General features: G+C 40.9%; 2 protein-coding genes across 2 annotated transcripts in view; one reads left to right on the top strand and one right to left on the bottom strand.

The window, feature by feature from the left end:
* Window positions 1-17: 17 nt before the first annotated feature.
* On the bottom strand, window positions 18-3,026 carry fundc1 (FUN14 domain containing 1). Its single transcript, XM_080902389.1, has 5 exons — window positions 2,985-3,026; window positions 2,367-2,517; window positions 1,076-1,151; window positions 861-989; window positions 18-755 (listed from the first exon to the last, which is right to left on the bottom strand). Exons 1-5 carry the CDS (start codon window positions 2,998-3,000, stop codon window positions 678-680), a joined length of 450 nt encoding a protein of 149 aa, XP_080758515.1. The 5' UTR covers window positions 3,001-3,026; the 3' UTR covers window positions 18-677.
* Window positions 3,027-4,087: 1,061 nt separating this feature from the next.
* kdm6a (lysine (K)-specific demethylase 6A) overlaps window positions 4,088-16,950 on the top strand; it is a 51,497-nt gene continuing 38,634 nt past the window's right edge. The window contains exons 1-5 of the mRNA XM_080902378.1: window positions 4,088-4,718; window positions 4,866-4,929; window positions 9,463-9,571; window positions 9,857-9,906; window positions 15,976-16,034. Coding sequence (XP_080758504.1) covers window positions 4,549-4,718; window positions 4,866-4,929; window positions 9,463-9,571; window positions 9,857-9,906; window positions 15,976-16,034 — 452 coding nt within the window. The 5' untranslated portion in view covers window positions 4,088-4,548. The remainder of the gene's footprint in view (window positions 4,719-4,865; window positions 4,930-9,462; window positions 9,572-9,856; window positions 9,907-15,975; window positions 16,035-16,950) is intronic.

Genomic DNA, 16,950 nt, shown 5'->3' with positions numbered 1-16,950 from the left:
AATTGAATTAGACACAATTAAACATATTTCTTTATTTTTATTTACTTACATAATAGTCAGACCACAGCCTTCAGTACCCAAAGCGATGCTAAACATAATAGACCATAAAAAACAGAGACCGCAAAGACTGGTGTAACCCAGTTTTTACTTTGAAGATGATTGATTATAATGTGTTAAACCAAAATATAAAAATTAACAGTGGCACTGATGGAATACCCTAAAGACATGCATCCCCTGCCAGGTGTAGGTGAACTGAAATCTATTTGCCCCAACTGTGCACAACCACAATGGGAAATCTTTCCTTCTGGAACACTGTCCCGTTTTTTTAATAAATACATAATAACAGAAACATTCTGCTGGGTTTCCTTTTTTGATTTAATTTACATGATATGTATTATTATTTGGCGTTAAAACTGGAGTGTTTCAAGATGGCCATTCTGGGCTAATAAATAAGTCCCATGTCTATATCAACAAGTATGGTGTTATAAACAGAGGGGTTTGCAATGCAGCTTAAGTAAAAACACAGAGCTCCAAGCTAAACTGGTATCTGTTGGTCACTTGCTGTTAAAACACTTGAGAACTTTTCAGCAAAGACTTATAATTATCCCCTATAGCTTTTTATAACATCAGAAACATAACACAAAAAAACCCCAATAACTCTTCTCATTCGGTAGGTCCTAAGATGCCAGGCCGAGCAGGAATCCTCCGATGAAGCCACTTGTGACGACAATGTTTTTCTTCACAAACTCTCTGGACTGAAAGACACAAACCATATTTCATATGACACAAGTCACTTTTTCGTTGTAATGGGAGGGTGAAAATGATCTCACAGTCAACCAGACAACTCACAACAAAATTACCTTCTCAACAAATGTGTTGAGCTCAGGGACTGCCTGATCTGTTCCCTTCTTTAACTGCTTCTTAGCTTTGTTGACATCCTTCTCTACTCGCTTCCAGTCCACTTGGATATAGCCACTGTTGTTAGCTACCTGAAGAAAGACAGATTCATGAAAACAATGTCAATGTGTTGAAAAGCTTAACCTGCACATATTTATGCAGGGCGATGCAATAATACCTGTAAAAGCAGAAGACCTCCCCCCACTGCGGTAGCAGCAACTTTTCCAACCTTCTGGAAGAGGTAACCTGCACACCTAAGGCAAATTGAAAAGAGAGCCTAGTAGCTGATCTAACAATAATAATGACACAAGTTAGCCTAACAATGACCATTGTAAGGTGGCCATTCACTGTCATAAGGTTTGCATGATGTGAAAGGTTCCACTGATAAAGTGTAACTAAGACACTGTTTGCAAGATACCTTAACTGCAGAGTTATAAAGTTGGGAGTGTGAAATTTGTTTTCTTAAGTGATGGCAAAATACAATTTTGTCTCTCTGCTACAGTAACACGTGAACAGCACGATGAGCATGCACTATATGTAATACAATACTGTACAAAACATTTTGAGCTACTCCTCATTTCCTTATATTTTACTTCCAAAGAGCCAGGCCTCCTGGTCATTTTTTAAAGCGGCCTTGAGCAGTAGCTCTCCAGCCCTTCTGATGCTCTTTTAATGTTTTTCTTTGGACGTTCCTTTCCAAGTTCTGAGGTATGCCAAATGACACAAGAACTGGGTTGTAAATAACTTGTCAAAAGTAATAAATTCATGAACACAGAAAATGATCTTTGATCCACCACCCAATGTCATCTCTAAAGTGTCTGATTTGGAAACTGAAACTAAAGAATGAAACTGCTGCCATACACGCTGCTAAAGGCATACCTGGATAACCCCCCCCCCAAAAAAAAAAAACCCCAAACAAAACAAAACAACAACAACAAAAAACACAGTGGAACGCTGTCAGCCACTGATTGTGCAAAGCCTGGACCTCAACATTACTGAAGCAGTGTGAGATCATCATGACAAAGAATGGAACAAACAGCATTCAAAGGAGAACTTTGAAGAACTATCTTTGAAGAGTGCTTAAAGGAATTAGACGAAAGCTTTCTGAGGAGACTTCGGGCTGTTGAAGAATACTCATGACCATGATCACTTAAAAGGTCATGAGTATTGTATAAACTCTGTTTTTCTTATATACTGTATATATGTTTGCATGTTTCAAATACTGTCTGCACACATTTCATATTTTCCTAGGAAAGGGGAATGTGGGGTGGCTAGAGATTTTTGCGCAGTACAGAAATAAAGACATCCGTGTCCAATTAGCCAACAGAAGATATACTGTAAACAAGATGAGACACAGAGCAATTTATAACCATCTAAATCTTGAGATTTTCTCATTTTGCGTTGGGGTGTTTCTCAGCCATTCATATTTACTACGCTAAAGGCAGCATAATTTTAATGAGAATATTTACCATCCACTCACTCCACCTATTGCAATCTGTGTGGCCACAGAGTATTTTTCAGCTATGGGGCCGGAATTCTTTCCGAAAAGGCGGTTCCACCATCGCTGACGTTTAGCGTATTCTGTCAGATCCACGACCTTGTCGTAAATCTCATCTTCCACTTGTGTACATACAAGAAAAAATAAAAGACAGCTAGCATGAAATAACAATGAATGCAGCGGCGAGAAGCCTTACAAGCACAGTTATATTAATGCTACAAAATCAACATACGATTCTGGACGCTATTATCCATAACTCAACGATCAATTTTAGTAGTTTCCTGCTTTTTTACTTAAGATTTATCATGACAGAGGCAGATACCAATAGTTTCATTACGGGCTCCATTACAGCTTACTAAAATTCATGGGCCTAACAATAACTTAGCATGACTACATAACTAAAGCTAACAGGTGAAAAGTTAATGTTAGCTGTAAATGGTGCGGCCCAGGACACAGTCAACGCTACAGAGGAAACGGGAAAACGTCTTCAAGGCTTCTTAGCAGCAACGCGAACGTTACTAAATGCACCCACGGTGTCGAGACCGTCCTGGATCCGAATAACATGCAATAACTTTGCAGGCCTCCTTACCCTTGCTATTCGCCATTTTGGAGTGCACTGGTCTGTCCTCAGCTGCTTTCACGTCCGGCGTCATTTGCATAAATTTGACAGTGAAAAAGAAACTGAGACATGGGCAGGCCTACATATACTGCAATGTTATACGTTGTGTAGTAGTAGTAGTAGTAATAATAATAATAATAATAATAATAATAATAATAATAATAATAATAATAATACATGTTTTTGTTTCTTATGAAACATTTGGAGATTTTGCCAGTCTCGCAACTCCATCCAGGTTTCGCGTGACCTCCAATACACTCAGTGCACTGAAGGTTGTTAGGACACAGGTATGGGCAGCTAAAGGTGTGTTGGTTGTGACTATTTTGTTTTTTAAGAATAACTCTAAATGAGTGCATTCCAAGTGGAGATGGTTAGCCCCCTATTTTCCTAACTGATATTAGGAAAACAATTCCTGACTAATTCCTGACAATAACAGGTTTCATTTATTTAGGTTATTTTTGCACTATTAAGTTAGCAGAAGAAATTCTGCCGTGAATTCTCCATGAATGAGTTTCGTAATAACCCGGTGTGCCTAGTGGTAGAAAAAGACAAAACAGACAAACAAAAGAAAGAATCGATAGTAAATATATTAAAATGTTATTACTAAGTTTTATATAGCTTTTTATTTTTTATGGGATTTGTTTATATCTTTTTTGGAACACCAAGGCATTGTGTTCATTCGCTAACTGACGTCCTCCTGAAGCTTAAAAAACAGATAAATAACACGGCACAAAACTTCAAAAAGGGAATAGTTATAGTTTTCTGGACTGTTTCACTTTAGTTTACTTTCTATGGTTCATTTCACAGTTTCTTCAGTCGTTCATTTTTTTAAATTCATGTTTATTTGTGTTATTTGGAGGAAAATGAGTTCCCAGTTTCTTGAGCTATCTATCTATCTATCTATCTATCTATCTATCTATCTATCTATCTATCTATCTATCTATCAGTCAAAAAGTACATGTGCGACGTTGCAACAAATACCCTTGGCACATATGACAGTTATTTTAACCAATACGTTACCTACAAAAACAGTTACGTAATCATAATATAGCCTGAAGAACCAATCGCAGGACGTGAGGCGGGACTTGGAAACAGATTTGATGTGTGCGTGCGCGTGTTCGTTCGCGTGTTCGCAACACGTCAACAGGAGACCACCACGTGACCGCGGATGCCGCGTGCTGATTGGGCACAATGAGCAGAGGGCGTGTCGAAGGTGGCGGCATGCGTTTGCCTGTGTGACACAATTACAACAACTTTGAGCCGATGGTTGGGGAAGTTTGCGATATTATAAAATAACACTCAGTCCTACAACCCAACATTACATCAACTTCATGCATAAATTGGCACTGGAATACACGTTGAGTTTGATGTACAATGAGGAGTGTGGAAGATAACTTGAAGGGATCATTTCCTTGAGGATTTGGCAAGAATTACACTACGCCCCGTTTTAATCCTGGATAGGTGTGCAACACTTTCGTTGTGACTGCATTTTGGCGGAGTTGCTCGGTGCCGTTGATTTTCCCAGTTCTTTTCCATGAAATCGTGCGGAGTGTCGCTCACCGCCGCTGCCTCTGCTGCTGCCCGGAGTCTCGGCGTTGCTGGTAATGACGAGGAGAAAATGGCGTCGGGAAAAGCGACTGAAATCGAAGAGGACTTTCCGAAGCTAACAGCGCAAGAGAAAGAGAGCTTGGTCGGAATTGACAGGTTAGACGCTCTATTGTGTGAATAGTTTAATTCGCTTAGTTTTTTTGCAATTAATAAATTTTCTTCGCGCAGTTGGAAACAACAATTGCCCCCCCCTCCCCTCCAAGTAATACGGAACCGCCTGTGTTGTCTGTCCTCTACTTGCAGTTCACTGTTTGGATTTCATAGGCTTCAAGAAGATGGCGCCAGAACGAAGGCCTTGCTGTTAAAGGTATGCCACAGAATAGGATCACAGTTGCCGCTCTCCGTTATCTCCACAGACGAGTGCATATCCCATATGAAATACGTGGTACAGACCTCCCAACGCCACTCTTGGTATAAGGCTAGCAGCGACATACACAAACCATAATTTCCCCAACTTTGAAGCTGAACCTGCGGGCTGAATGTACAAACCAGCCCTCAGTTTTACATCATTGCATTCGCAAGACAACACGTACAGTGCCAGGTACACAGCGAGCCAACTCGAGTGTATTTCTGCTATGTTTATTACTATGTTTAGTATTAAACATGCCCAAACTAGCCGACAGGGCTACAGTACGATTGCAGGGAGATGGGAATCTCCACCCTGCTCAAATCGGTGGTGTCATCGGTAGTTGAGAGTAGGTACCATGTACATAGCGTTTTATGGAGTGTTGAAAACATACTTGGCGTAGCAAAAATATTGCTTTTAACAAAACTCACAATAAGTGGAAGGCACGTGTATCGGTGAAAAAACGTATTACAGTGGTTATTACTAGTTAAGTATTGCTAGATAGTCATGCACACGTTGTAAACTGTAGGACTAACAAATTTAATACTTTGCTACCAAGCCAACTTGGTGTTTCGTATCTAAAAGCATTACAGCGAGCCTAATAATACGGTAAACGCCGACTTTTTTGACTTTTACCGAGAGGCGTTAACAGAAATATCAGTGTCGCACTATGTCGTCCGTCCCCTCCTCAGTAACGGCAGGTAGAGTTTGGTTTGTGCGTCAGCTCACTCTGTTAGCATGTAGCAGCTAACTGTCCAGTGGTTACCCGCCCCTACCCCCTTCCTGCTCTCACTTTTAGCTATTACGGCATAACCTGGAGAACACTAAGAATGAAAAACACAATGTTAGGTATTAATTTAAGCTTGCAAAAATAATGGCTGCTCAACTTGGCGCAAGATGGCGGGGATAGGGAGAAAATACCTAGCAAAGGTTTGCTAGGTGACTGGCTAACTATCAGCGGTGGCTAGGCTAACCACCATTCGCTTAAAAGATACAACGACGGTGGCGTTCAGTGTTTTAGAACAAAGGTGCACGATTAAAGTGCAAAGAAGGGTTTACAGTTGATTTCACGGTGTGTGTTGCAAACACATCAACCCTGCTCATTCAGTCAATGTTACTACAGGTGAGCTGCCTGTGCTGGATGTGTCTTCAACATGTGGCTTCTGGGTTTCTTGTTGAAGCGGTTTCTTGGGACGTTGTTTTGTCAGGGTCTACTTTCAGATTAGGGCCGAGCCATTACACTCATTCTTTGCACATTTGTGGTGTTGCTGTCCTTCATACTCTGCTGGATAGCTGGACAACCTGACCGTTCAACATCATAACGTTAAACTTACAACGTCTGGTTGTTGAGTCTTTCTTGGCGATGGTGTTTTAGATTGTATCCCATTAAATACAGTTGTGTCTTCCAAAATGAGTGCGCTTTACCTAATTCTTCTTATATTCTTTCCGCATCCTACCATTTTAAAATGTGGTGTGACTAATTCTTTGCACGATGCTCTGTTCATTGAATGGTGAATATTAAAAACAAGTAGATTTGTCGTCGTAGAGTATATAATTTGCTTAAATGGTTTCAAAAGTGGTCCTTGCTGATTGACACCGTCTCTACAGACTTCACTGCTGCACCAAAAGCAGAATTCGTGAGCAGAACAACAATAGTTTCAATGTGCATGGATTTTTAACCAGTTAATGATACATCACAGCCCTTTTTATGTTAGCGTAGTTGTATGTGCAGTGACGAATCATGCGGGAATGTTTTTCTTCTAGACCGCTAGATAAGGTGCATGGTGCACAAGAATAATGTTTTCAATTTTTTTTCATAAGGTCTTGTAATAACGAAGAGATACTGAGTCAATTATCTGAAAAAGTACTTTGCCAGAATCTCTGAAAAATATACCTCTGCTGTAAACAAGCAGCATACATATATGGAAGGTTGCCTTTTTTGCAGAGCAGTAGAACTGATCACAGATAAACACTATGCAGGTTTCAGAATCAGTGCAGCTAGTTAATTATATCTGTCTAAAAACAGTGCAGCAACATTGTGCACGCAACATAGCCGTACAGTGAGATGGATATCATTGTTTTGCAAAGTACACCTGTCAGGGGAAAAAAGTGTCTATGCTAGACCGACATGCATGGGATTCAGAAGGATGGAGTGCTGCTCACGAGTTCTGCAAAACAAGAACCAAAACCAAAAATAAGGAACCATTCTGTGTTGGCTGTTGCTACCAGGCTGATTTCCAGTTCTTGCACTAACATTATCCACTACTACCTCTTTTCCACCAACATAGTGCTGGTGTGTAGCCAGTTCTGCCTTGGTTCCCATTAGACCTCTAGACTCAATTTGAGCGTTTTAAGAGCTAGTTATTGGGTAGCTCTGCTTGCAGACATTGGGTCATCTACTATTGTAAGAAAACTAAGGTGGTAAGATACCTGTAGTTTGCTCTGCCTATATTTCTTGCAGTGACTTCTCCAGTAGCCACTGAGATCAATGCTTTCAGCTTCAGCTCCATCAATATGATAGTACCAGTGTTTTAGAACAGGTTCTAAAAGGAGCATCCGTGACAAAGCCTTAAACTGTAAATAGATAAATACTACTGATAGTTTTGCTGTGTTTCAAATATTGATCTGAGTCACATCACATGACAATAACCTGACAGTGATAAAGTTAGTTCTTTGCTGAGTAGGGCTGCCATGATTAGTCGACTAGTCACGATTACATCGACTATTAAAATCATCGACAACTAATTTAATAGTTGACGCGTCATTTGAAACTTTGTAAGATCCCAAAAGACGCAGGAATAAGTAGTAGGATTTAAGAGTGTAACAATGGCCTGAAACAGAAGATGGCAGCACTGCATGTACAAGGATGCCAGCTGCTATTAAACCTTGAAGAAGAAGAAGCAGTGTCCGGTATCGTAGCTGTGTCCAAATTCAGAAACCGCATCCTCCTGTGCCCGCATTTGTAGGCTGATTACGTTACAACGACACAACGAAGACTGTCCAAATTCGAAGACTCCAACAAATGCGGCCGACAAATGCGCCCTTCATTTCCCCAGATTTGAAGGATGGGTCGGGTGTATACTTCGTGGCCTAACCTATCCCAACAATGGCGGCAGCTAGTTAGTTTGAATTTTACTCTTATTATTCTTTCTGGGTCACAAAATAAACGTTTAACATATTTTTTAGGCGAGAATGTAGCTGTGTAAACTTCAGTTTATCAAGACGCCACATATTTTCAAAAGTGCTCCAACGTTTTCGGAGACGTCTGTTATCCACCAGCTTGATAGGTAGCCGGGATTCAAGGCTCACTAGAGCCGGCGAGAACACCGGACTCCCAACAAATCGTTTACGAACCCACAGCCGTCTTTCGTTACTCAGGTTAAACATATATATAAGTCACTTAGATAACTTAAAAATGTTATTGTTTGGCTTTTTTCAGTATTTTATTTGTTCCTGAGTAAATCGGTTGGCTGAGATTAAAGTTATAGTTTTTACACAGGTGAATAAACGTCTAGCAGACAACTGATTATCAGAAGTGTGAGATGCTGGAGAATATACTGCGGTGTCCTGTTATATTTTAGATAGCAAGGGACAGACGGCTGAGTTTATTAAACTCCAATGAAACAATCTGCAAATTTCATTAAAATTTAATAAACTATCATCTTGTCTTTATTTTTAGTTAGCACATACCTTAAACACTTAAAGCTGTAAGCTAATGATAGTTATATAAGAGCAGATGCATGCTGGTGCAATAAGCTGTACGCTGTACGTCCAATGGATGCATGATCTGATTAGTCGACTAATCGCAAAAATAATTGGTGACTAGTCGACTATCAAAATAATTGTTTGTGGCAGCCCTATTGTTGAGTTGTAGCTGGTATAAAGCAAGTTCTGTAAAGCACTTTGAGTAATCAGGCAGAGTAGAAACGCGCTATATAAGCACCAGTCAAGTTACAATTTATTTTCTGTGACTGTTACCAGCTCAACAAGACTGTATTCTGTATGCCCAAATTCACAGTACACTCTGTTCAGTTCACTTACCATTTATTTTTGTCAGTTGAGTTACATTTAATTTATTTCAGCGGTTCCAAATGATACAATTGTTTTTCCGCCTTTATTTTACCCTCTCATGTACGCACACAGTCATACTCATCAATCATTTGTCCTTAGTGACTGCAGCGCGGGCTAAAGCACATAATTTGTATAGCCATTGTTTAAATACTGACTTTCCAGGTCCATATTTGGGCACAGAGCTGGTACTATGCAAAGCAGGTCTAGAAGGTTTGAAAAGGATATCCCTTTGATAGTATGTGAGTCAACTGTGTCAGAACGTTACCTCTAATAAAGCTCATCCGGTGACCTAAGCATTGGTCATATCGGTCCTTTATAGCCTCATAACGTCTCTGTAATATGCACAGGACAAACTGAACATCTACCTTACTGTTATCAGTCGCACCCTTTTAAACTCTTCATTGCTATCACCTTTTTATTTAGGCTGTTAGCTGCTATGATGCCCTCATCCTGAAAGCAGAGGGGAAAGTGGACCCTGACATTTTCTGCCAGCTTGGACACTTCAACCTTCTGCTGGAGGACTATTCAAAAGGTGAGAGACCAGAGTGTAAATGGCTCCCTGTTCCTGTCAAATCTGCTTCTTAGGATCCACTAAGACATCTTTTTTTTCCCAGTAAAAATTTGACTTCACTCTTGTTTCTTTACTCTGCTTGAAAAAATGTTGATGATAAAATATTCAGATTAGGTCATTTGTGCTTTCCTGCTGGGAAGCGTTGAAGTGTAACAGAGCTAAATATCTTTAGCTTTTAACATTGTCACAAATTGTTTACATCCTGTTGAGTCTTTCCCTCTCTCTGCTTTATGTTCTTATATTTAGCATTATCTGCATACCAGAGGTACTTCAATTCACAGTCGGACTACTGGAAGGTAAGCGTTCATGACTCTTATAGGTAACACAGCCATTAAAAAGCTGTATTCATTTATTTATGTTTTAATTTGCTAGGACTGATTTTTTTCTGGGATACACAACATCCCCTATTACCGATTTTTCTACTGCTTTTGTTTTTGAGCTGGCAGAAAGGTACAGGTCAGCATCAGAAACGGTGCCTTAAATGCGCTGCAGGTACTGAGGGGCGGTAGAGGCTAACAACTGCTCAGATGCAAGAATGTTCAGCATGTCATTGTCCTTAAACAGTGTGCGCATACCAAACAATGCTTGACTGGTTGACAGTTAGCCTGTAAAATGCGCCTCAGCAACCTGCTTTAGATTATTCACTCCTAGTCCAGAGCCACTGCTGGAGTAGATACTGTGATTGACAGTTTGATATTAGAATCAGAATCAGAATCAGAAAGGGGTTTATTGCCAAATGTTGAGCAGGTTTACAACATTAGGAAATTGCTGCGGTGCTTCAGTGCAAACATAGTGTCATAAATAGCACTTAAATAGACATGAAAAAATAAAAGTAGGGATAAGAATTAAAAGTGCTACGTAGAAAGATATGTGCATGAGATATACATGAGATATATACATGAGAATAAGAATTAAGAGTGCTACGTAGAAAGATATATACATGAGTGCAGGTGGTGATCAGTGCCAAACATGGAATGATGCAGTGACACAGCGTAGGGTCATGTGTTAGTGGTGGGAACAGTCATATGGTTATTGTTCATGTGTCCAACAGCAGAGGGGAAGAAACTGTTCTTATGGCGAGAGGTTTTGGTGCGAATGGACCGGAGCCTCCTGCCTGAGGGGAGCAGGTCAAACAGACTGTGTCCAGGGTGAGAAGGGTCAGCTGAGATCCGAGCTGCACGCCGCAATGTCCTGGAGGTGTACAGGTCCTGCAAAGATGGGAGTCTGCAGCCAATCACCTTCTCAGCAGAGCGCACAACACGCTGCAGTCTCTGTTTGTCCCTGATAGTGGCTCCAGCGTACCACACGGTGATGGAGGAGGTGAGGATGGACTCGATGATTGCAGTGTAGAACTGCATCATCGTCCGTGTTGGCAGGTTGAATTTCTTCAGCTGCCTCAGGAAGTACATCCTCTGCTGGGCTTTCTTGATGACGGAGGTGATGGTGGGCTCCCACTTCAGGTCCTGGGTGATGGTGGTACCCAGGAAGCGGAATGAGTCCACAGAGGTGATGGGGGTGTCAGTCAGGATGATGGGGGGGAGTGGGGCTGTGTGCTTCCTGAAGTCCACAATAATCTCCACTGTCTTCTGGGCATTCAGCACCAGGTTGTTGTGGCTGCACCAGGACACCAGACGTTCAACCTCCCTCCTGTAGGCAGACTCATCCCCGTCAGAGATGAGCCCAATAACGGTGGTGTCATCTGCAAACTTGATTAGCTTGACAGACTGGTGGGTGGAGGTGCAGCAGTTGGTGTACAGGGAGAAGAGCAGAGGAGAAAGAACACAGCCCTGAGGGGAGCCGGTGCTGATGGTCCGGGAGTCCGAGACATTCTTTCCCAGCCTCACATGCTGCTTCCTGTCCGTCAGTAAGTCAGTGATCCACCGGCAGATGGGATCAGGCACATTCATCTGGGAAAGCTTGTCTCGGAGATGGTCTGGAAGGATGGTGTTGAAGGCAGAGCTGAAGTCCACAAACAGGATCCTGGCGTAGGTTCCTGGGGAGTCCAGATGCTGCAGGATGAAGTGTAGGGCCATGTTGATGGCGTCGTCTACAGACCTGTTGGCTCTATATGCAAACTGCAGGGGGTCCAGGAGGGGGGCCGTGAGGGTCCTGAGATGGGAGAGAACTAGGCGCTCAAAAGACTTCATGACCACAGATGTCAGAGCCACGGGTCTGTAGTCATTTAGTCCAGTGATCCTAGGTTTCTTGGGGACAGGGATTATGGTGGAGGACTTGAAGCAGGCAGGCACATGACATGCCTGCAGTGAGGAGTTGAAAATGCCAGAAAACACTGGGGCCAGCTCGTTTGCACAGTGTCTGAGGGTGGCAGGAGACACGCCGTCTGGGCCGGGAGCTTTCCGAGCATTCAGGTTCTTAAACTGCTTCCTCACATCTGCTTCATGAATATGAAGAATTGTGGTGGGAGGAGGTGGTGTGAAATCCTCTTTTGTGTGGGGTGAGGAGGGGGGTGTTGTAGGTGAACAGTTTGAAGGTGGTGATGGCTCTATGGAGGGGGGAGAGGTGGGGGAATTAGTGTCCAAAGTGCCTCTATTGTTGGGGCCGTTGGAGGTGTGAAGGCTGCCTGATGGCTCGTCAAAACGGCAGTAGAAGTCGTTAAGGGTGTTGGCTAAACTATATATTAGTTTATAGAGCTTGGAGATCGGTAGTCATGTCAGTGTGAATATAGTGTGGATATTCTTTTTTGCTGTTTAGTTATTCTGCTGAAACTTGAAGTGCATTCTCTGAATTGGATACAATACCAGGAAGATGGGGTGGATGGATGGAAGCACGCAGTTAACTAAATGTAACAGTCTTGCAAAGACAGTAGCAAACATGATTTCATATAAACTGGCTTGATTACAGGTCATTTAGTCAGCAGTATTATGTAACCGTTTTGAAAGCTGAAGTTTGCCAAATGTTGCCAGCTAGTTTGTGTTTTTTTTATATCTGTGCAGAGACCAGAGTCACGTTGGAAATGCTGTGGCATGAAGGTTAAAGGCTCCTTTCTACTGTTTGTTTTGAACTATCGCAATTCTGCTTTTCATAGCCTTTAAGAGGTCAGGGGATTTTGTTATTCTGTGCTGTGTCAAAGGTTTAAATGTGCATTGGTGGGAGGCTTTGTTCCCCATACGGAAAAGAAATAGTAAAAACTTATATGTGATTACTCATGAAAGTGGCCACTTTCGCATTACTTTCATACATTATTTTAGTAAGTATCCAAAACATACAAGTTTCATTATATAATTTTTCAAGGGATCTTATATCTGTTTTCACTCTTATATGCTTTTCATACAAGTTTCACACAAGACGGATACAAACTTTATAGGATTTATATATATCTTTTCCATATGGGTCCACCTCTAACTTGGGATTTTTTACTGTAGTCGCTTATTACTTAGGAAGAGACTGTAGCAGGATGACAACCTGCCTAAATTGCAGTTCCAGTGACATCCAATTTGCATCAAGAATAACCATGGCTTTACAGCAGTAACTAATTTACTACTGAATGGAATAAAATAAAGAAATAAGGCTAGTCAGCTAGTCTATAAGTAAGTAAGTAAAATGTATTTATATAGCACATTTCACAGATAAAAATCACAAAGTGCTTTATAATAAGATCAGACATACAAGCTAAAATTAATTAAAAGCCCGTTTGTATAAAAATGTCTTCAGCTGCTTTTTAAAGGAGTCAGTTGAGTCTAGAAAACAGTTACAATTTAATCAACAAAATAACTGATTTAACCGAGGTTAAACAGTGTCCCAGATCTAGCATGTGTGTTTTGCCACCATTAGTCACATAATTCAGGAAAGAAATTCTGTCTTAAATGTTGCTGAAATGTCTTTCTCATTGTGCTGTGCCTAACACTGGACACATGATGCTGCAGGGAGCACTAGCAGCCTTCTTTCCTTGTAGATTAGTGCCCACAATGTGGTTATTTAGTGTTCTGGTTCATATGTCGGTTTCGTTTGACAAAGTCTACACAAAACCGTTCATTAACGGAGCAAAGTAATGCAGAATCAGTGGCTAGCAGGGAATCATCTGGATTACTTTACGTTTAGCTAGTTTCAAACTTCCTATAACCACAACAAGTAAGAGAGAGAGAGATGCTGGTGTTTGGTTTCACCTCAGCACTGAAAGCGACCAAGCTAGAGAGAGATGGTGTAAGCATGTTTGCTGGAGCCTTAAGTCATATCAACTCACTTAATCACAGTTTTTGGTTAAAGAAAAACTATGTCTTTAAAGCCCAAAAGGTTGATTCTGTTCATCTGGACGTAGCATTTTCAGTGGGAGAAACGTTTCGTCGCTCAGCCAAGTGACTTCTTCAGTCTCAGCTGACTGCAGAGTTCCCCAGCCTTATAAACAGTACATTTGCACAATAACTGAAACCAGCCCACTGAATGGGCTGTGAGGTCAGTTCCTTGGTCATTAATATGAAAACCATTGATGAAAGACCACTGATTAATGGCCATGAGAACCATTCAGAGAGTTGGGGAATGGCTGCAATCACAGCAGTGTAAGATGGCGAAAGATGTACCCTTAGGCCTCCTCCTGGAGTCTAGATGAACAGAATCAACCTTTTGGGATTTACTTACCTGGATGACTGAGCATGCATCAAGATATGCCTGCAAAACAAGCTATCTTAGTGGTCCCATTAGCGGCCATTGCTCTGTTGCTAATGTGCAGTGTAGAACTGAATGAATAGACTTTAGATCAATTGGTATCAGAGCCAGTTTTTGAAGTCCGGATTGGACTGATATCCAGTCCAGCTACTGGATCGGTACATGCCCAGTTGAACATTAGTCTTTCACTGTGTAATGAATCCCCTTTTGGGGATGCTCGTTTGTTTTTATTCTTTTTACACTGCTCTGCTACAAATGAACTACGTTTGTTATGATTTTGTTTTCTCCTATCATCACAACTTTTTCAGTATTTTGTTGCTAACTGCTTTGAAGCAAGTTCATAGCATGACAGTTTTAAGCTTGTTTTTCTCCAGTGTGGTCATATGATTTGTTGTCTTTGCAGTTTTTTATTAATCCCAAGTTTTTTGGAAAGTGGAGCGGCTGTGCTGAGAGTTTGCACCTGTATTCTGTCTAAACTAAAAGCAATAAGGTTAAGTGAAGTGTCGCGCATCCTCTTAATTTAACAGGGCAATGCATAGCTTGTCCTGCTAAATTACAAGTGTATCATTCCTGGCATGAACTAGCACATTAACTTATTTGTATTGTTCAGGAGGATCACAGACAATATTGTGAGGGGAAAAGCAAACTTAATATGGTGAGAAAGAGGATCACAAAAGCACTTCAGGGGAAGGAGACAAAAAGTGCTCTATTTCTGTCTACCCGACCACAATTACCTCATCCATAATCATGGTCCCCCATTGTGTAATTTGTTAGCTTAAACCCCAGATCAGTAGTTTTTTTTTCCTTAAAGCATTATTTGAACTTTAGTCAAATTGTCCAGTCATCTATGTTATGATAGTTTCCAGTCCGTGCTCTTCATGTGCTTCAGCACGCCCGTTAAACAGAGGTGTTGAGAGTTCGATTGTGATCAGACCTGACAGCTCCCTGCTTACAGCTCACCACAGTGAAGTGATAATGTAAGCTCGTAGTCTCGATTTCCCCGACTCAGTGCCAGTCCCAATGAGACTGCCTCCCTTTAACAAAGCAAAAATAAAAAATAAATACTGTAACAGAAAGACGGTGTTTTATTTATGTAACAATGCATCGTTTGTGTGCCATGTATAGATTACTGCACTAATATGGGGGAAGGGAGACAATGACTCATGACTGATTTTGGACATGAGTTAAACACAAAACCTAAACTAGATTTCCATATAAAATGATCACTGAGATAGAAAGTTAGAAGCAACATGGGGTTGCTATAGATGGTACAAAACAAACGGTGGACCTGAGAAGTGAAGCCAAGGCAGAAGTGCCTTCAGTTGCCATTCTTTCAATGGTCATCCATCTTCATCCGCTTTATCCAGGGCTGGGTCGCGGGGGCAGCAGCCTAAGCAAAGCATTTTGACATTTAAAAAACAAATAAGAAGAAGGATTCAGGGCCCTAAAATTGAAAATGGAAACCTTTTTTCTTTTTTTGGCTATTGTTTAATGTGGTGCTACTTTCTCTCTTCTATCTTGCTCTCTGTTTCACCTCAGGGAAGAATTCATTTAAAGTGGTATTAAAGGCCTTGAAAAGTCATACATTTAACTAGTATTGAATGTGTATAAACATGTTTTCGTGCCATCAAGGTTATCCTTGCGAGCTCTTACTTTAGTGCTAAATTCTGTACAGTAAACAATGAGCTGAAAAACGTCTGTTTTGCTCTTAACAACAATTTTCCAACCTTTGGTTTTCTCCACAGAATGCTGCCTTTTTATATGGCCTTGGCATGGTTTACTTCCATTATAATGCATTTCAGTGGTAAGTACTTTTGAAAAAAAAAGTTTCTCATTGCATGTGTGATCTCTGCCACTTTTATAATTGTTTCTCCATGAACCAAGTGGGGATTAAAAAAATCCTTTTCCTTTGCTGTGTAACGGTCTGACCTTGTGGTAAATAAGCGCACGTTATGTCACCCCAACTTTGTGTGAGGACCAAGAAACTTGATAAAAGCAGAACTGTTTGAGGGAAAGACAGAACAGTTGTAAGGCAAGGTTCCCCTCTGGACTGAAGGCTGCCTTCGTGTATCAAGCTAATATGCAGATAAGAGTAAGAGAAATCCTTTTTTGAATTCCCAGTGCTCAATAGGCACTTGACATATTATTGTCAGGCATTAGTTGTGTGTGTGTGTTTGTTGAAGTATTGCTTTCCCGGCTATTGGAAGTACACTTTTCTGTGTTTATGTGATTTATATGCTGTTAACAGGCACTTTTTGTCATTAAATGTTTACATCTGTTGCACTAGAGAAACTTTGTGTGTTATGAATGATGTCTTTGTATTCCATTAAATATTCCCAGTAAGCCAAGAGGCACTGGCTGACCCTCAAGGTTGTGGAATTGGTGTAAGTTATCACCACCTCTGCCATTTAATTTTTTAAAAATTACACATGCTGGTGAAAATATTCTTGACTCTTTTTTTGCTTTCTTAAATCCTTTTAACCTAGGGCTGTTCGATGTAACGATATATATCGGATGACGATATAAAAACGTCTATCGTTTCATTTTACGCTATCGTTTGTTTCGTGGTGTCGCAAAATAAACTGTTTACGGCAATATTTTTTTCATGGTTTTGATGGTCACTGTAGTGGCTATATTAATTTCTTAAAGTTCTCTCTATCGCTTATATTTAATATAATCACACTACAGACAGACAAGCGTTTGTTTTTATGCGTTGTCGT

This window comes from Rhamphochromis sp. 'chilingali' (genome assembly GCF_963969265.1).
Source record: "Rhamphochromis sp. 'chilingali' genome assembly, chromosome: 14".
NCBI lineage: Eukaryota > Metazoa > Chordata > Actinopteri > Cichliformes > Cichlidae > Rhamphochromis > Rhamphochromis sp. 'chilingali'.
Note: the sequence above shows the minus strand (reverse complement) of the source record. Positions and strands in the feature narration are given on the sequence as shown.